This window comes from Alligator mississippiensis, chromosome 1 (assembly GCF_030867095.1).
Source record: "Alligator mississippiensis isolate rAllMis1 chromosome 1, rAllMis1, whole genome shotgun sequence".
Taxonomy (NCBI): domain Eukaryota; kingdom Metazoa; phylum Chordata; order Crocodylia; family Alligatoridae; genus Alligator; species Alligator mississippiensis.
This window is the reverse complement of record NC_081824.1, coordinates 223,080,687-223,101,715: the sequence shown is the minus strand read 5'-3', so window position 1 is coordinate 223,101,715 and position 21,029 is coordinate 223,080,687. Positions and strand designations below refer to the sequence as shown.

Here is a 21,029-nt window from a genome sequence, read left to right as displayed (position 1 = left end):
TAACAAGCCAGGAAAAGGATGGTTATTACATTTCACAAATATATTTAGCATGAAGATCATATTTACTGACCTAGATTTAGGAAAGAAAGCATTTAGGTACAGTAACCATGCTCATCTTCATCTGTACACAGTCTCACTTCTTTCATTTACAGGGCTGATGTAAATGCAACTGACAATTTCATGTGGACTCCTCTGCACCATGCCTGCCATGCAGGACAGCAGGATATTGCTGAACTGCTAGTTAAGTCTGGAGCAGTGATAGATGCAGTTGCAATCAACAGTTCAACCCCACTGATGAGAGCCATTGAGAGCTGTAGACTGGATGCAGTGCAGTTTTTAATTGATGCTGGGGCTAAAGTCCAGATGACAAACAGAAGAGGTATGTCTATTTTGTTTGTGCTATATAAAAAGCCTGGAGAAATTTTATTCCTTTGTTGTTTGTGCTGCTGTTGTTTTTTTTTTATTTTTCTGTAAAAGCAGAGATGAGGCAGCATACTATATTTTAAGAGAAATAAGAAGAATCCATCTAAAGATCGTCCTGTGCTAAATATCTGGTGATCAGGATGGTGATCTGGAGACAGAACCAAGGCTAAATGTATAATGGTAATATGCATTTTCCTATTCTGCAGTGTTTGGGTTTTAGTTTGTAAAAAGCAGAACCCACATTTCAAATATCCAGGCTCTTCATCTTTTGGAGAAAAACTGAATCTCAAACAAGTTCTTTATTTATCTAATTTGGTCTTTAAATAAGTGTTAAGACTCAATGGGTACATCTACATGAGATACTTTACTTCTCATTAGCATAGTTTACTGTGAAGTAAGCATGTGCATCTACATGTGCGCATACTTACTTTTCAGTAAACTTCCCTAATCCCAAGTAAATTTGCTATCTGCAGATGCTTGGGATGGGAGGTAAGGATTTCCCAGCCCAAGCCCCGTGACTGTGGACCTCGGGCCCATCTCCCAGCAGCAGCCCCACAGTGTGGAGCCAGCACTGGGAGCTCCCTGCTGGCAGGGGATGGGGAGCTTGTTCCCAGCCAAACTCCATGACTGCAGAGCTGAAGCGGGAGCAAGCTCCCCAGCCTGTTCCCTCCCAGCTCCATGCTTATGGAGCTAGGTAGAGAACAAGCTCCCCAGTCCCTGCCCTGCGTGCCCGAGTGGGGACAGTGTCCTCCTGCTCCAGCAGCAGCCCCTGCTCCCTGGTCACTATTGCGGAGCAGGGGTGGGGAGTATGTTCCCCACCCCCACTCCATGGGCACTTGTACACGTGACCAAAATTGGACATTTTTGCAGTTTAATTGGATCATGCTGTACATGTATGGGTTTTTTTTACAATTTAAATGAGTTTGCAAACTAAACCACATCCTCATGTAGTTTAGTTTGCAACATAGTTATTTGTAACTTTGCAACCTTTGACAGCTTGCTCCCTCTCCCTTCCTGCCCCCCTCCCCAGCACTGCAAGAGGTGGGCTGAAGGCAGAAACGGTGAGGGGTCTGATCCTTTTTTTTTTTTTTTTTTGCTGGGGGGGGCTTGTGCATGTCTCCTGCGGCCAGGGAGTGAACTTCCGGTGGGCATACAGAGCAGCCCCTGAGCTGTGGAGGGCCCTGGTCCTTCCTTCTGTGGTGGTAGTGCCCCCAGAGGGTACCCAAGCAGGCTGCTAGTGGGCAGGAGCTGCCCCAGCTCAGGCTCAAGGAACAGTTGGATTGGTCTGGCTGCTGCCTGCTAGCTGGGGCAGCACCTGCCTGCTAGCTGCCCGTCCAGGTGGCCCTGGGGGGCACCACCACCGTGGAGGGAATGTGCAGGATCCCTGCAGCTCAGGGCCCACCTGCTGTGGGAGAGGCAGGCAAGCTCTGCATGGGGGAAAAAAAAAGGATCAGGCCTCACTGCTTTTTTTTTTTCCTCAGTGGAGCCTGCCTATGTGAGCTGCTGCTAGGCCATGTAGCCCCTGAGCTGCAGGGGGGCCAGGTCCTTGATGTTAGCTGTGTGGGTTCTGCCCCAGCTTGCAGGCAGCACCCGCCAGATCCAACTCTTCACTGAGCCCATGCGGGGAGCTGCACCAAGCAGGCTTCCAGTGCATGGCCTTGGGAAAGAGTTGGATCGAGCAGGTGCTGCCTGCAAGCTGGGGCAGCACCGGCACAGCTACCACCTCACCCAGGCGGTCCTGGGGGGTGCTACCACCACAGAGGAAGGGCTAGGCTTCCCTGCAGCTCAGGGGCTACATGGCTTGACAGCAGCCTGTGTGGGCAGGGTCCACTGAGAAAAAAGGAAAAAAAAAAAAGTGGCGAGGGGCCTGATCCTTTTTTATTCCTGTGGAGCCTACCTGGCTCTCCTGTGGCCAGGGGTTTTGCTGCCAGTGGACCCTGAACGGCAGAGGGCCCTAGACCTTCCCTCCACAGTGGTGGCAGCCCATGGGTGGCACCTACCCACTGGCAGCCCACCCAAGTGGCCCTGGGGGGCACCGCCACCATGGAGGGAAGGACCAGGGCCCCCCGCAGCTAAGGGGTTACTTGGCCCGCTGGCAGCTCAGCCCCTGGCCATGGAAGACACAGGCAGGCTCCATCAAAAAAAATAGGATTGGACCCTATACCATAACAGTGATGGAAGCCCCTAAATTGAAATAGTGGGTTTTTAATCACTGCAATTAAAAACCCACCATTTCAGTTTAGGGAAGTCAACCCCCATCAAGAGGTCCATGATCGCATTTACAATCACAGAGCAGGGACTGGGAGCTCCCTGCCTGGGAACAGTTCCCCACCCAGCCTGGAGGTGGCTGGGACCTGCCCCTGACTGGGACAGGTCCCAGCCAGCCCCAGACTGCACAGGGAAATACATACAGGCTGGAGGTGGCTGGAGACTGTCCTGTTTCAGGCAGTCCCCAGCCAGTTCTGGGCTGCACATTCAGGCTTCCTCACGCGGTCCAGGATCTGTCCCAGTCAGAGGCAGGTCCCAGCCCCATGCCCCAGTCAGGTGGTCAAGGCATAAGGCTTGGAAAGAGTTGCAGGGGTTGGGTAGGTCCCAGCCCCCTGCCCCAATTTGCCAGTGGGGCAGCAGCTAGCAGCAGATGAACACCCAAGGGGAGCCCGGAGCTTCCCCCAGTAGCAGCAGGGGCCCATTGTAGGGCTGCAGGGAACTGGGTACAACTCTGCTCCCTCATCCCCACATGGGTACACGCCTCCCCAAAAACCCTTACTCCAGAGTGGTTTACACGAGAGTAAATTTAGGCCACAGTAAATGCATGTGTAGATACACCCAGCATGAACAAAAATGTTTGCTTTGGAATACAGCTCTGACAGGGGCTTTCATAATATACAGAAGGTAGTGAGTTGCTGTCATAGTGAAGTAACACTATGCAGGTGAAGCAAAAGAGGAAAAATTTGAGTCGTGACTAGTGTGTGCATTCTGTCATTTACTATGATCACACTGTTCTCAGTTTGATTTATGTGGCATCAGTGGGAAATACTTATTCCTATTCAGCATTTGACTGTTGTTCTCCAATAGAGTAAGTAACTAAACAGAAATTTTCTGAATTTATGCAGAAGCATTACTTGGTTGCAATGATAGAGGGAGAGGTAGTTTATTTATTTATTACATGTATATTCTGCCCTATCTAAAAGGCACAGACCAGCTTGCAATGAACCAATACAGAAGGCACAGAACATTCATTAACATTGGTCAAATCTCAGTTGAGAAGCAATAATTTCATTTTATCTAGAAATTATAGCTCTATTATTTTACTTTGGTTTTGCACAGTGTTATGAGGGAGTCTCAGTAACCACAGTCTGTTGGTGTCATGCAGAAAAAATCACTCCCAATAAAATAATTTTCGTTCAATGTAAACAAAACAGAAAATTGACCTGGCATTTTAACGAGCTGATGGGATGAGAATCCAACTAATTGGTGTTATCCTGATCTCGGTAGAAAGGTGCAGAGGAGGGGTTCCTTACCTTTTGGACCCGATGATCTCATGAAGTCCCTTCCAGCCCCAAATTTCGATGAATCTGTGTACTCTGGCCCACATACACTGCTACAGAAACTGGCAGGGGCCAGAAAAGTGTTGTGTTCCCCTTGTGAAGGTCAGTAACTCTAAAGATGCCTTATAGGCCTGAACATTGGAAGCACACAGGAGCTGAAAAGGGGTCTTTGTAGTGTGTGCCACTATGGGGATGCTGGACTGTGTCCTGTGGTAGGCAGCTGTTACTTTTTACAATCCTAGAGTCTGTGTTTGGATAACTGAGAACTCACTCTAGCCACAAATTTCACTATGAGCCAGACTGTCAAAGGTGCTCAGCACCCAGTTCCTCCCAGGAAGGCCCCTGTATTTCAGGTGATTTTTCCAATAGACATAGTGTCCCCAGTGAGATCTGCTGGAGATGTGACACTTGTAGATGCCGGATTGCCAAGCTCTGGCCCTGTCCATTCCATTTGTGGTCTGTTTAATCACAACTCCTTGGCCTAAAAGGGCAAATATTTTTTTAATATTTCTGTTTAAATCCTGTGTAAGGGTTTTATTTTAACACAACTGTGAGGTTTTCTCTCTTCTTCTTGTATCCTTGTCATAAACTAGATGTTTCCCAGAATTGTGCACAAGTGATAACTCTTTCCATTGCTGCAGTAAGGTCCTCCTTCATACAGGTCTCACCAAGGAGTTGGAAAATGAGCGTGTGCTCCATAGTCTGCATTTCGCTGCACTCACATATATTCATGTAATTAATATAGCCTCATTTGATCATAGAATTGGAAGGGACCTGTAAGATCATCAAGTTCAGTCCCCTGCCATGGGCAGGAAGTTATTGGGCTCAGATGAACTTGACAAGGTGCCTGTCCAGCCCCATCTTGAACACCTCCAAAGAGGGTGACTATACCACCTCTGCTGGGAAATGTGTTCCAGATTCTGGTGACCCTTACAGAAAAAAAGATTTTCCTTATGTCTAGCCTGAATTTACCCTCTATTAGCTTATGCCCATTGGTATTCATCCTCCCTTGAGGTGCCTTCCTGAAGAGTTGCTCCCCTAGTAGATCTTGATGCTCACCCCAATGTACTTGTAGGTGGCTATCAAGTCGCCTCTCAGCCTTCTCTTACTCAGATTGAACAGGCCCAGTTCCTGGAGTCTCTCCCTATAGGTCCTATCCTTCATGCTCTTAACCATATGGGTAGCCCTTCTTTGTACCCTCTCTAGCTTATCCATATCTTTCTTGAAGTGTGATGCCCAGAACTGAACATTGTACTCCAGCTGAGGCCTCACCAGCGCTGAATAAAGGAGGAGGAGCACCTCTCTGGATCTATTGGCCATGCATTGTCTGATACACGCCAGAGTTCTGTTTGTCTTTCTAGCAACCTCATCGCATTGTTGGCTCGTATTCATCTTCTGGTCGATTGTAACCCCCAGGTCTTGTTCAGATGCTGTGCCAGCCAGTGGACCACCACCCATTGTGTAGTTGTGGTGAGGGTTCTTCCTACCCAGATGAAGGACTTTGTACTTCTCCCCGTTAAACCTCATCTGATTCTGTTCCACCCATGAATACAGTCTGTCAAAGTTGTCCTGGATCTTACCCTATCCTCTGATGTGCCCGTGCTTCCCCACAACTTGGTATCATCTGCAAACTTAATCATTGAGCTTTCTACCCCTTCACCCAAGTCAATAAATATATTAAAGAGCACGGGTCCAAGCACTGATCCTTGGGGGACAACACTGGAGACAGCCATCCAGGATGAGGCCATCCTATTGAATACTGCCCTCTGGGAGCAGCCCCTCAGCCACTTTTCCACCCACCTTACTATAGACTGGTCCAGCCCTGTACCCTCCAGTTTGTTTGAAAGAAGCACATGGGAAACAGAATCAAAGGTTTTACTGAAGTCTAAGTAAATTATGCCAACCTCATGTACCTTGCCCAGATGGCTAGTTACCTGGTCGTAGAAGGACACAAGCTTTGTCAGGCATGATCTACCCTTGACAAAGCCATGCTGGTTGCTTCTGAACACCCCAGCAGTTACCAGCTTGTAATTGATGGCCTCCTTAACAAATTTTTCAAAGATTTTACCCAGGACCAAGGTCAGACTGACTGGTCTGTAGTTTGCAGAGTCATCCCTCTTCCCTTTCTTAAAGATGGGCACCACACTGACCCTCTTCCAGTCATCTGGGACCACTCCTGAATTCCATGACTCTTCAAACAACTTGGCTAGTGGCGCTGCTATAAGCTCAGCCAGTTTTTTCAGGACTCTCGGGTGCAGGTCGTCAGATCAAGCAGACTTGAAAATATCCAAGTGTTGTAGGAGATCCCTCACCTGTTCAAGACTGATTTAATGTGTTCTCTTGTCTTCCCCATGTTCCCTGGGCCTCTGATCAGGTGAACAGCCCCCAGCTGATTTCAGGAATAAAGATGCGAAGTATGTATTTAGGAGTTCTGCATTTTCACAGGCATTGACTGTGGGCTGCCCCTGAGTATTCAGTAGCAGTCCCACAGTGGAGCCCAATTTCCATCCCCCCACCCCGATCCCTATGTATCTGTCGAAGGACTTTTTGTTGTCTTTTATTCCAGTTGCCACCTTGATCTCCATCCCTGTCTTAGCTTTTTGTCTTGTATCTGCAGGCCCTGGCGATACAGGTGTATTCCACTCTGGTAGCTGAGCCATTCTTCCATTGGTTATATGCTTCTTTTTTTCTTTTTCAATAGCTCCCAAATATCCCTGTTGAGCCAAACTGTGTCGTTGCTGCCCACATGTTTGTTTTTGACCCAGTTTGCATGCACAGGCAATTCAGCCATCACCATGTTGGCCAATCTAGATCTGCCCCTCTTGGAAGGTCTTTCTGAGATTCCAGGTCCATTTCAGAGCACCTCATTTCATTTAATTTTTCCTTCCATAACCTCAGTTGCACCCTGTCATCCATTGTGTCCAGTGGCGCAACACTGGTTACAAAATTCTTTTGCATTTTAAGCTGTTTAATTCTTCTGTATGACCATAGAGTGGATGCCTGGGATCTTCCATCTGCTGTGATCTTTCTTTTTGGCTTGCTACCTTTCTTCTGATATCAGGTGAAACAATGCCAACCAGTATGTACAGACTATCCTTTGGTATTGGCTTTAGACATTCTTTTATTTCATGACAGCTGTCATTTAGAATGGGGTCTGTTTTCTTGGCATGAACTGATCATTCCCAAACTGGACATGCATCCTTTGCAGTGGAGTAACACAAGGCAACAGCAGTGGTTCTTAATGTCACTGGGTTCGCTCCCCAGTTTGAGGTGACCAACTTTTGAAGTCTGTTGTTGCAGGTGATGACCCTCCCTTTTGTCGTCTCTACATGTGGTTTGAAGGTAAGTGTTCAGTTCAATGAAAATCCCAGGTACACAGGGTTCAGGTGATTATTCAGTGGGATTTCATCCTAGATGATGTTTAATTTCTGCTTCTCTATGGCGTATGTAAAAAGCTAAGGCCTGTGTCCTGGCATGAAGCTGGTTCTTATTGTAATAATCTGAGAGATTGCTCAGCGCACGTGTTAATTTGTTCTTGATAGTGGCAATGTACTTCTCTTGCAACACGATGCAAAGACCATCAACATATATGAAGTGCCTCCTATTATTCTGTATGGGTTGGTCATTGGTATAAATGTTAAAAAGGATCTGTGCTAGCACCTTACCCTGTGGGAGGCCATTTCATTGTCCTCTCCAGTGGCTCCATTTCTTGCACAGGTCTATGTAAAAACATCTAATCTCCAAAAGAGATTGGGTGAGCTGCACTAGGTGGTAGTCATGTGTCATATTGTAGACATTGGCCAGCAGGCTTTGGTGGTTGACTGTATTGTATGCCACTGATAGATCTACAAACACAGCACCTGTTATCATCTCTTTCTCAAATCCATCTTCTATATGCTGGGTGATGTTTAGTATTTGGCTAGTGCAGGACATGTCAGGTGTAAATCTAGCTTGTTGTGGTATTAGATGTTGTTCAATATGAAGTGAAAGTCAATTGAAAATAAGGCATTCATAAACCTTATAAAGATGGCATGGAAGTAACACTGGCCTAAAGTTCTCTGGGCCACAGGCATCCTGGCTTTAATAGAGCTATTACATGGGCTTATTGCCATAATGTAGGTATTCCAAAGGTTGATGAGCAGTTGTTAAAAGGTGTAATACCCACAACTTGGTTGCAGGACTGAAGTGTTTGTTCTGCTCTCTGCATAGGTCATTGAGTCCAGTTGCTTTGCCATTCTTCAAGTGACTTATTCTTACTAGAAAGTATAAGTATGTGAAATGTCAAAGTTGTTGCTATAGAGGCTTTATTCCTTGTGCTCCCACACACAGTGGGGATTTGACAAAAACCTTGCTTATAGGAGTGTTTTATGATCTGTGTTCCTGCTATCATGTAAAATGAAATATATATGTATATATTACCAATACAGAATATTTATGTTTGTAGTTATTTTCAAAGCATGAGACTGCTATCATGGGTTTAGGGTATTATTATGGTTGGAGTATTGAACTCCATAGTTCCCAATTAATTCACAGGGATTCGAAGGTGCTCTGTTAGTTCCATGTTCTTGCTTTAAGAGAGTAACAAACCTTTTGACTGTCCATTGTCCTTCAGTAGGCACTGGAATATGTGGAAATCCCTGAATGTGCAGTACACTGGCTATTTCCTTAGCGGGTGCTGAGTAACCCCAGCTTCAGGAAGTCAGCACTTTGTGGGACCAGGTTCTGCCTGGGTTCAAATACAAGCGACATATGTCAAGCTAATAAAGTTGCAAGGCCTGGAAACACCCAAAACAACTTACGGGTATGACTTTGCAATGCTTAATCACATTCTTGGCATTTGTTCCGGCAGACACTCCCAGTGATGGCATACAGGTTGTTAGCATATGTAAACAGTATTTAACAGGTAGTGAGACAGTTCTGTAGATTGCAGTGAATTATGCAGTTACAGCCACCAGAGCTATGGTCTGTTTCCTTCAGCTAATAAGTCAGCTACTGCTGCTGCTTCTTACCGTACACACTGTTTTTGTTAAACAGGACAGAATACTTTGGATATTGCAAAAGCATATGCTGATTTTAGATTAATCAACCTGCTACAAGAGAAACTGGACCGTCTACCAAAGCCAGCAGAGAACAAAGTGGAAAAAGGGAAAAAAGGTGGCAAACCCCAGCCATCTCCTAAGCCCAAGCCCAAGCCTGAAGAGGCTGAAGCAGTGAAAGAAGAGGTATGATACCTGGGGAAGGGTAATGAGAAATCGCGAAGGAGATTTGTTTTTTTCCATAGGCCAGTGTTTACCAATGATTTGCATTTAGTTTCCCTCCAAACTTTTGGGTACAGCCACTTTTACAAAGTGCTTTTACAAGCAATCGTAAGTAGGTAGCACATCTGGTAGTTTAGGCACTGGCCTGTGCATCAGATCTGCGTTCAGTCCCCACTCTGCTACAAGTCTGTCTGATATTGAGCAAGAAGGCAGTCACCTTTATACACAAATTAAATAAGATACACACACATATTATATAAATAGCAAGCCACTTACACTTTTTAGTCCCCAACTGAAAAAAAACAAACCATGAGGATTGTCTTGTCTATATAAATTAGAAACTCTTTGGGGAAAAAGCAGATGCCTCTAGGTGCTATTGTGTTCATATTCTTCTTATGGCAGGTGTAGAACACCCCAAGACAAGTAAGAGCTCAAAAGTCTCAACTTTCACTCCAGTTGCTATTTCTCTTGGCCCACATGCCCCTACCCCTCACAGTTACCAGTGCCCCACCATGTATTCATACCACATTCACTTCCTACAGGCATAATACAAGTCCCTTTTTTCCCATAACATTACCAATTCTTTAACATTTTCAACCCAATAGACTCCCAACAAAATAAGAATATTGCGGATTAGACTGGTAGAAAACATGATGTGATGGGCACTGCATGGACACTAGAGATGTCTCAGTGGGTTTAGTGACTGAGTAGCAACCTGGAGCTCAGAGATGTGAAGAAAGTTACAGGACAAGAGCTCAGTGGTCATCCCTTGGCTATAGCCAAGCTGTCCCAACAGGATCTGCAGGAAACATCCTGCATCTGCACTGGACCAGAAACAGCTTTAGGTTACTTCATGAGTGGAAGTAATCAGTTATGAAGTAACAAGAACCCAAAAGTGAATTGCGGAAGGGGAGACTGAGGCACAGAGGTGTTAGGCATTTTACCCAAGGTCACACAGGAGGACTGTGGCAGAGCCAGAAACAGCACCTGGATCTTCAGAGGTTCAAACCTTTACCTAAAAGCTCAGCCTTACTCTCTGCTCACCTGTGCAGTCAGAACACAAACCCCTCTGATCCCTTGTGTCATTTGGGCTGAGCACTGTTATCAGTCAGAAGATTTGGCAACTCAAAGTCAGGAAGGAACATAATTACTATCATACCTATGGGCATCTAAACATCTTATTGTAGCTCTTGACTATAGTCTAGAGCAGCGGTTCTCAATCAGGGGTCCGCAGTCCCTTGGGGGCTGCCAGCAGGATTCAGGGGTCCCTGGGGGCTGCAGATCTGGTGCAGTCATGATCTTTGAGGTCAGCTGGGGTACCCCACACCCGGGCTGAGTCTGTTGCCACTGCCAGGTTCACAGAAAAGTGCGAATTTTCTCCTTTAAAGGAGAAGAATGTGGGAAACCATAGGTTTCCCTTTGAAGGCTAGCAGCATTCCAGCTTGCAAGGGGCTGCCTGAGGCTGGGAGGAGCAGGAGGAGGCCGATATGGCACACATGCACGTAGCAGCCAGGCAGCAATGTAGAGCAGCTCCCCACAGGTAAGTTGGGAGGGGAGAGGGCATAGACAATGTGTTGAAGGTTTGAGGGTGGGGGGACAAACATGCCCCCATCTCACCCTGATTTCTGTGCCCACAATGGGCATAGGGCTGCAGCCTGGCCAGACCAGCCAGCAGGACCTAGCATGGGAGGGAGCTGTGGGTTGGGAGTGATGGGCACCAGCAGGGGGTTGCAGGTTGGGAGTGAGGGGGGGCCTCAAGTCCAAAAAGGTTGAGAACCACTGGCCTAGAGTACTTCTTTTGTTTAAAGTTAGTACTTTGAAAAGCTGCATGTTGTGAGGACACTGCTGATACTTTCAAATAGCAAAGTACTTGTTCATCCATTACAAGTGTGAATTAATAATTATCCTAGAACAGTGTCACTCACTATCCTGCCTGCTGCCTGGCAGTCCAATAGCTACACATTTTACAGAATAGAAGTGAAGGGGAAAGAAATGCCCTTGGCCCCCACATAATCTGTATGGTCATCCCTGCATGGTACTGTAAAAACTGAGTGGCAGAGGACCAGGATTTCTTAAAAGGAAATGCTATTTCTTGAGATAATTTGGCCTGACCTGGAAGCTTCTGAAATGATTGGAAAGTCTTCCATTGAGATAATTAGTAATTGAGCCAGGCCCGCTAATTTTTTTCTCTTCTTCGAACTGGGTCTGTGGATTATCTCATATGCTACCTCTTTACATGTTGACTGAAATAATTGAGTCTTATTTTTCAAGCTCTGAATCTGTTCTACTTGAATGTTCTGTTCCCTTATGCATTTGCTGCAGCCCTGCCAGAACCCTGAGTACCTTATCATTGTCCCCTAATTCACCAACGCATGCTGACTGTAATGGTTTCACTGTGCTTATGGCACTTCAAATTAGGTCTCTCTCCTGAGCTTTTCAGGGCTGCTTATTAATCAGCCCCAGGGGATGGTATTTACAGACCAAAAGCAAATACTCGTTCTGGGGCAAAAAGGGCTTTTTCTATAGCAGTCCTGCCCTTGGTGACCTAGAGGATAAGTGACTAGGGCAAAAAGACAGATTCTGGTCCCCATCTCCATGGTGTAGGGACTACTACAGCTTCTGAGCTTCCAGCATGCTTTTAGTTAATGGCTTGTTAAATGTGTGGAACATGGAGAAAGCACCAAGTCTAAACAGTTCAGCTGATTCTTGTGCAAGTGTTAATATTTCCTGTAAATTCCCCAGCATCCCAATTTACTAAGTGTTTCCCTTATTTGTATTATTGGGAAATGTTTATAGATTCTCTTGAAAAACTTGATTCTGTCATGAAAATGCTTTCCAGGCTCACCATGCCCCTCCCCTCCCTTCTGCCCAGATGGTGGGCAAAAGAAATTCTAGATGTTGTAGGATACAACCATTGTTTGAACACCTGATATATTTGTTTAGTTGATGTTTGCTTGTGTTTCAGGTTGCACAGATACCTCTGCCAATTGTAGAAAAATCTATTTTCGAAGAGAAGGAAGAATCCCCTATGGACAATGTTATTCATTTGAATTCACTGATAACCAGCGGTGCTACTAAGAAAGTTGATATCACATATATACCCAGAAAAGTAAGTCTGTTAGCAGAACCTGAATAATGCTGTGTTTTGACACTGAAATGAGGATGATAATAAGCTCAGATTCTCGGCAGGTGTAAATGCATACGGCTTGACTGCAGTCAAATTTAAGTCAGAGGAGCAGGACCCTTTTACACCAACAAACCACCTGGCCTAACATATTTAGAAATGTCACAAACGTTCAGCTTTTCTCATGATATGGAGTCAGGATTTTCCAGATTTAGTGCTAGTGAACGTGTATGCACAACACTTTAAAGCGGGCTAAATGCTTTTGCACCACTTTAATAGTGTTGGTGTTTGCACACCTCAACAGCGTATTGTACATTAATTCCAGCTGCTGTAGGAAATTCGGCGGCGTAATGTGCCTCAAATGACTTGGGCACAGCAAACTAAAACTCCTCTAAGGAGTTTTAGTTTGCTGCCCCTACAGCTGCAGAGTGAAGCACTGGGCTCCGTGCAGCTCTACAGGAAGCCCTGTAGCAGCCTGGGAAGGCAGGCTTTGCCCACGAAAAGCGGCAAGCCTGATCTTTTTTTTTTCCCCCCTGGAGCCTGCCTGCGTGCTTGAGCCGCACACGGGCTTGGTGCTTCCCTCCGCAGCTGCAGTGCGCCCTGGGAATCCCTGAGCAGGGTGCCTGCGGGCGGGTACTGCTTGGGGGGGTGGGCACCGCTGCCACAGAAAGAAGCACCAGTCCTGCTCCGCAGCCCAGGGACTGCTCCACCTGCTGGCAGCTCACCCTCCCGCCCCACCAGAGAGGCAGGTAAGTCAGCGGGGTGTGTGCATGACACAGGGGTTTAATCAGCCCTAAATTGAAGCAGTGTTTTTTAAAACCTACCACTTCAATTTAGGGCCCCCATTTTAGCTACATATGCCCAGTGTGAGCGTGAATCCATATAACTGTCCATCCAATCCCTTGTTGAAGCCTGCGAGGATCTTGACTTCATTGAAATCTCAGTTTCAAAGAAAGCATTTTCTTCTGACTGAGTACAAATCAATGTCTCCAGCATTTTTTATTTTACTTCCAATCAGTAGATCATAACATGCAACAGTGTAAAAATAAAGGTGTTTTTTTTCTCTGGAAGACAGTTACCATTTCAGCAATGATTGTGTGACAAGGTGCAAGTGTGATCCCAAGCTGATAAGATCCATGTTTTTAATCTCTTCTACAGCTGTTTGTGGGACTGGCTGCAAGAATAAGAGCTTTGAAAACAAAGAGTGGTGGGGAGGGGGTTTCTTGAAAAGCCAAGCTGCCATTTGACTGGCCTAAGTTGTTCAATTAAATTTTAAAAAGTAATCAAGAGAATAAATTCACATTATTCACATTTACCTTTGAGGAAAAGGCCCAGCTGAAGACAACTTTTTGGGGTTTTTTTTAATAGCCAAGTCTCTTTTCTCACTAGATAAGGACCATAAAAACACTTTAATTGGGATTAGCATCTGGAATTTACTGCCACAAGATTTTACTGACGTCAGGATTTTAGCAGGATCCAATAGGGGATTAGATAATTATATAGTTCCATGTTTACAGTAATGCATATTAAAACTAAATAAGATGTTTTAAAAGTACAAATCCATACGTTTCAGAGAATAAACCATCTTCTCACTGATGGGAGTTAGGAGAGAATTTTCCCTGGCGTGTTGTCCCGCTGTTGCCTATTTGAAGGTTTATTATACCTTCCTCGGAAGCAGCTGCTAGTGACAGGTTACTGGAAGGAAAAAAAATCACTGCTCTGATCCTGTGTGGCAATTCTTGCTTTGCTAAATTATTGTAACTTGAGGTAATACACACACCAGGGATCCCTCCAAGGCAACCCTCTTAGTTGCAGGTAAATTTATGGCAGGAGTGTCAAACTCACCTGGGGCCCAGGGTTGGATCAGAAACACAGGGCTTCTTGTGGGACTAGTCCAGACCAAGCTATGGGGGGCAGCTGCTGTGGCCACTGCATTGGCAGGGACTGCGGTGATGGTGGTGGGTCCAGAGGGGGCAGTGGTTGTCTGGAGATGGTGATGGATTTCAGGATGGAGGAATGGGTCTGATGGTGGCAGGAGTCTGGGAGTAGCAATCTGGCAGTGGTTGGAGTATGGGGCTGTATCCAGACATGCAGGCCCATGTGGTTTGTGGTGCCACAAACCTCTCTGAAGCACTGGAAACAGCACACAGTGAATGTTAAAACATGGCCTGTGCTGCAGATTTGCAGTGTGGGCCAAAATTTAGCAAAAAAATCCTCAAAAACCCCGGGGGGGGGGGGGGGATGGGACAGTGCAATGCATGTGCAAGAAGCCTGTCTATTGGCCAAACTTTCATGTTGCCTGACCTGTGTTCCTGCTGCTCCAGGCCACTGGGGAAGACTGCTGAGGCCAGCACCAGTGCTGGCTCCAGCCTGCAGTTCTCCCTGGCAGAAGACCTGGGAGGTGCTGGGCACAGATGCTGGGCAGGGTTGTGCACTGTGGCAATTTGTGTTGCTGCAGGTATGTGCCCCTGCATGTCTGGACATAGCCTGGGGTATGTAACAAGGGTCTGGAGACAGCTGGCAGCGAGCCAAACTCACCACCAATGGCTATCGCCAGTGGTGCCAAACAGTCCCGCATTCTGTGGCAGGCTACGTCCCCAAACTTCTGGTGGCTTGCTGGTAGCCCAGCAGGCTCGACAGAGAGGCTCCACAGGCCAGATCCGGCCCATAGGCTGTTTGACACCACTGATCTATGGATGCAACAATCAGATCCCAGTCCTCTTTCAAAAACTTATCTTAAGACATTTCTCCTTCAGTAACAATGCTCTGCCTGCAGTAAGTACCTGCAGTTTCCTTTATTGCACAAGACTACACATTTTGAAACCATGACTAACCATGACTAATGCAGAAGCATTTGCCACCTACTTTGTCCTTGATGCCACGTAACAGTGACAGAGGAGGCTTGTTAGAATAAGAAAGCATCACTCCTAAAGGTATTTTCCCTGTGCTTCCCTATGGAGTTATTGCCTACTAACTTCCTTCAGTCACAGTTTCAAAAGAAAGCAGTAGTGTGCATAGCATACTCTTGCAATGATGATGCAGTGAATCACTTCTGATCCTTTGGGATGAGTAGACCAGATTCATTTGGCAATTTAAATCATAGACTCATATAATCATAGAAAATTAGGGTTGGAAGGAACCTCAGGAGGTCATCTAGTCCAATCCCCTGCTCAAAGCAGAACCAGCCTTAACTAAATCAACCCAGCCAAAGCTTTATCTAGCTGGGTCTTGGAAACCTCCCAGGATGGGGATTCCTGAACTTCTCTGGGTAACCTGTTCCAGTGCTTTACCACCCTCCTAGTGAGATCTCTCTCAACCACCGCGAGTTTTCAAACACAATGGCCAGCAGCTCTGCAAACATATTAGCCAGCTCCCTCGGTACCCTCGGATGCATTGCATCCAGCCCCATGGACTTGTACACATCCAGCTTTTCTAAATAGTCCCTAACCTATTCTTTTGCCATTGGCTGCTCACCTCCTTCAAAAACTGCTGCCATGTGCAGTGTCTGGGAGCTGACCTCATCTGTGAAGACTGAGGTGAAAAAGGCATTGAGTATTTCAGCCTTTTCTGCATCATCTGTCCCTAGGTTGCCTCCCCATTCAGCGAGGGACCCACACTTTCCCTGATTTTCCTCTTGTTTCTGACATACTTGTAGAAACCCTTCTTGTTACCCTTCACATTCCTTCCTAGTGGCAACTTCAGCTTTGGCCGTCCTCTTCCCTAGTCGTCTCTCCAAGTTCCCACTTCTTGTAAGCTTCTAAGCCTGTGAGAAGCAGCAAGTATTTGCTTCAGATTCAGATTTGGCTGATTTGGAGGGACAGTGATTCGATTCAGTGATTTGAATCACTGTCCTTATTCGATTTGGCTGATTCAGATCTGCAGTTTGGCACCAATTTGGAGATTTGGCCATAGACTATACAGGCAGCCATCCTCAATGATGCTGGACACAACTGTGTCCAGTGTCATCAAGGACTGCTGCCTGTATAGTCTATGGCCGAATCTCTGAATCTCTGAATCAATTCGGAGGCTTCTGAATCAATTCAGACCCTTTAATGGGTCTCCTGATTTGATTAAGATTCGGCACTTCGGCTGCCAAATCAGGCCGAATCTCCTCCGAATCGAATCGACTACCAAAGCTTCACACAGCGCTATAAGCTTCCTTTAGCTTACTGAAGAGTTCCCTTCTAAGCTAAGCTGTTTTTCTTCCATACTTGCTAGTCTTCCTGCTCATCAAGCTAGTTTGTTCCTGTGTGCTCAGTAAGGTTTCTTTTAAATACAACCAGCTCTCCTGGACTCCTTTCCCCTTCAGACTGGCCTCTCAGGGGATTCTGCCCATCAGTTCCTTGAGTGAGTCAAAGTATGCTTTTCTGAAGTCCAGGGTCCTTACTGTGCTTCTCTCCTTCCTTCCTTTCCTCAGGCTCATGAACCCAATCATCTCATGGTTGCTGCTGCCCTAATTGCCATCCACTACTACAGTGGTCCCCAATCTGTGGTACGCATACCGCTAGTGGTATGCAGACAACTTGTCAGTGGTATGCATGCCCCACCCAGAACTTCCACCCATGAGGGTGGGAGTGAGGTGCCCATGTGTATGCCCTCCAACATACCCTATTGCACCTCGCTCCCACACTCATGGGCGGAAGGGCCAAGCTCCACTGGTACCCAGCTTCTGGATGGAGCTGCTGGTGCTGCAGCCCCTGGGGTCCTGTTCTGCTTCCCTGGTCTCCTGCTGGCTCTGGACAGCAGATAGGGAAGCAGCTGAGCAGGAGCACGGGGCATGGGGCTGAGGATGGCAGCAGTGCAGAGCCTGCACCCAGGGGAGCAGTGGCAGCATGGAGCTTAGCTGGACAGTGTGTGGGTATGAGGGAAGGTAGGGGGTGTGGGGACCCACCCACACTTCCGTCATGGTGTGCAGCCCTGGCAGGCAGTAGGAGCGGCAGCAGCAGGTGGGGGCACTCAGGGCACTTGTGCCCAGCACAGGTGCCCTGTAAGGCATGGCTCCAGCCAGCCAGTACATGGCTCCAACCAGCACTGTACATCACAGTGAGGGGTGCAGCCTCTGCTGGGCTGTCAGTATCACTGGCACTCCCCACATGCATGTGTAGCTCTCACACTTGCTGGGCATGGAAGAGAAGCCCCTTCCATGCCTGGCAAGTGTGCTGGACCAGACTGTCTTCCCCACTGGGGCTGTGTGGCATGGGAGGGAAAACCCAGGCATCTTCCCCTGGGGAGTGGGGAAGGCAGCCAGCTCCAGTGCATGGGGTTTCTCTCCTGTGCCTGTCAAGTGCAGGGAGTGCCAGTGATATAGACTGCCCAGCGGAGGGTGCACCTCTTGCTGCAATGTGCAGCGCTGGCTGGAGCTGTGCCCTCCCAGGCACCTGAGCCTTGAGTACCCTGAGCACCCCTGCCTGCTGCTGCTCTATGGGGGGAGTGCAGGGGGTTCCCACAACCCCCACCCATCCTCCCTCATACCCTACTGTGGCAGGACACCATTTGTGTCTGCCACTTTAAGACCTGGGGCCAAGCAGCCAGCAGGTGCTTAATTGTGGAGATCATTTTAGAGCTCTGACTGCCCATATAAACAGCACATTTTGCTGCTGCTAGCTGGAGGTGCAGCAACATCACCTGGCTGTGAGGATTCATGAAACACCCTGCAGGCAAGGGAGGCACTGTAGGGGATGGTCAGGAGGCTCCTGGTCCTGGGCATGACCCAAAACTGTACCCTGCTGGGAGTGGGTGGCCTGGTGGGGCTCTCAGTGGTGTGGGAGCCCCCAGGAAATGCCAGGCCAGTTACCACCCCGGTGAAAGGCGTGTCAGGGTGCCTTAACCCCTAGCCCCCACAACCGGGTGGGTCACCTGCTAATAGGGCCAGAAGGCAAACCCCAGAGATAGAGTGGGGCTAGAGACTCAGACTGATCGAGAGAGTACGCTCGACTGGTCAATGCTGGGGCCAGGACCAGCACCAGAATGGTCAAAAGGGCCAGGGGCCCACCGCAAGGGATGCCCAGAGCTAGGAGGGCCTGGGGTTTCTGACTTGGAGGCCTTGGAGGTGAGGCCAGGGCCTGTATGGCCAAAGGTTCTGGGGGGACTACACCCGAGAGGGGAAAATAGTTTCAGGGAGCTAGATAGCCTGAATGAAGGCTGGGTAGGCCGCCTGAATGGAGGGATCTTGGAGGGGTCCTGACAGGAGGATTCTGGGGCCCAGTGTGGGGTCGGTGAGAGTAACAGCTGGATGCCATCTGCAAGGCATGGGCTGCAGTATAGGGGAGGTACAGAGCCGCAGATAGTGCCCCCTGGCATCAGGGCAAGGAAATGGGCAGCCTCCCACTTAATTAACAACAATTAATTACATCAAGGCGTGGCGGACGAGAAGGCGGGTGGTTGGCCTAGAACAGGTGGGTGGGCCAAAGGCAAATCAGCCCAGAGAAAGCCTCCCCTGTTACATGCACAAACCCCACACACCTGCACAACCTGCCCCCACAACTCCCCACATATACACAACTCCCCAACATACCCTATGCTCCCACACACACAGCCACACCCCCTCACAGCCCCTCCCACACCTTACTATACACACACCCACATCCCCCAACCCTCCCCCCCCACACACACACACTCCACCACACACACATGCATGCACACATACACCACCTCAAGTGCATACCACCAGTTTAAAACAATACAACCTTAAGTACCACCAGCAATCTATCAGAGTTTGGGAATCATTGCACTACTACATCCCCCACCAATTCTTCCCTGTTTGTGAGCAGCAGATCAAGAACAGCATGGCCCCTATTTGACCTCTCCAACACCCACTCCTGGAAATTGTCCCCAACACTTTCCAAAAACTTCCTGGTCTGCCAGTGAACTGCTATATTGCCCTCCCAGCAGATGTCAAGGTGATTGAAGTCCCCCATGAGAACCAGGGACTGTGATCCAGAAACTTCCACTAGCTGTTTGAAGAAAGCCTCATCCATCTAATGACTGGCATTCAGTCTTCTTTCCTGTGCTGTTGCTGGGGAGAACCCATGGAATGTTCTTTATTGTAGCTACTAATGATGGTTGCATATTTCACAGGGAAACTCTCCAACTGTATGTAGAAAATTCTGGGACAGGTACTGGTTCTTCTAGGTAGGGGAATGGGAAGAACGTTTCAATGAGCTCTTTCATACTTTACTACATCTGGGAGAGATTTTGTAATTATACCACCCAGTTTTAGGGCAGAATTGTCAAAAGGAGCAAAGGGATAGAGGGTTTTCAAATGCACTGGAGTAAGTAAAATAGATTTCTAATTCCCATCAGAAGCCAACGCACCTTAGGCACCTAACTCCTGTAAGCACTTTTGAAAATTCCATATCTAAATTGACCTGAGCTGGTATAAAAGAACTCTCTGCCGATATAACCAATCAACTAAATAGACCATCTGGTATCCAGTTTTGATCTTGAAAAACTCAGTGTTCTTTCAGAATTTTTCATACAGGAATGTATGGGCATTATCTGTTAATTAGAACATACTGAACCTTAAGTAACTTTGTTTTCCAGATTTGGACTCCTGAAGCTACAACAGAAGATCTAATAAGAAAAAGGGAATTGCGTCGTGAGCGTTTTACTTATGAGGTGGACTTTGAAGACTTCATGATGCCTTTTAAGCGGAATTTCATGGAAAAAGCACGTCAATTAGAAATGGCTTCCTAAATTAAAGTCAGGGCTTTCTTTTGAATAAAGTTCAGAAGGGGATTAAAAGACAATTCTGTCTTCCTTTGTAAGGACAAGATCATGTAACCCTTATTTAACATCTGACAATTATGATACCATTTTTGCATAACTTTTTTTTCCTTTGTACGAACTAGTTTCCTTGCACTGAAGGGTCAAGGGCTTAAACTTGGAAGATGCTGTGTCAGCTCCAAGATTCCAGAAGCCTCAGAGTAGTCCCTGGCTTGCCAGGGCACTCAGTCCACATGGTCAGCTGATATAAGAAATGTATCCTTCTTATTTAAAGCCATTTTTTGGAAACAGGGAACAGCTCTTCCAAGGGCAAGTAGCAGTTTTATTTTTTTTTCTCTTTTTATTTAGGATATTAAAATAATAGAATGTGAACAGGATAATTTAATGACTGAATAAATCATATATAGATGTCCTCATTTGGCTCAGTGAAACTGGGTCTTCAGTAAAGGCAAAATCATTGTGTTTCACTTTTCAGAGAGATAGTAGACACATTTCTACTACTTAAAATTCAGACCGAGCCATAACAAGTAGGTCTGGCATTAACTTGTTTTCACATTGTTCATTTTGCTAAGTGTGAGAGAAACAAAAATTGGGCCTCTTTCATCAATGAATTAGTTCAGTTCTGTGCTGTTATGTTACAATTATGACTCAGGCCCTTCAGTTCTTGTCAACATACTGGGCAAGACTACACAAGATGCTTTACTGTTCAGTAGATGAATTCTACTGCGCGTTAGTGTGCACAGCAAAAGCCATGCTAATATGCCAATTCATAATAGTTTTATTCTACTGTGCATTAAGCATCATACAAAAAGTGTGTGATCATGCTAATGTGTAGTACAGGAGCCTACTGTACATTTATTTAGTACCTGATTATACATGTACTAAACCTATTATGCAGTAAGCACTGTGCATTAATGAATGTGTAGATGTGTCCATTGTGGCCTAAACATG

The 21,029-nt window shown here is 46.9% G+C and overlaps 1 protein-coding gene across 3 annotated transcripts in view; it reads left to right on the top strand.

Moving 5' to 3' along the window:
* The window catches only part of ANKEF1 (ankyrin repeat and EF-hand domain containing 1), a 44,930-nt gene extending 24,829 nt beyond the window's left edge, over positions 1–20,101 (top strand). For all 3 annotated transcript variants that reach the window (XM_019500702.2, XM_006270570.4, XM_019500701.2), the window contains 4 exons: positions 153–379; positions 9,006–9,193; positions 12,195–12,338; positions 19,896–20,101. In XM_019500702.2, the coding sequence (XP_019356247.1) occupies positions 153–379; positions 9,006–9,193; positions 12,195–12,338; positions 19,896–20,048 (712 nt within the window). In that variant the 3' untranslated portion in view covers positions 20,049–20,101. The remainder of the gene's footprint in view (positions 1–152; positions 380–9,005; positions 9,194–12,194; positions 12,339–19,895) is intronic.
* The last annotated feature ends 928 nt before the right edge of the window (positions 20,102–21,029 follow it).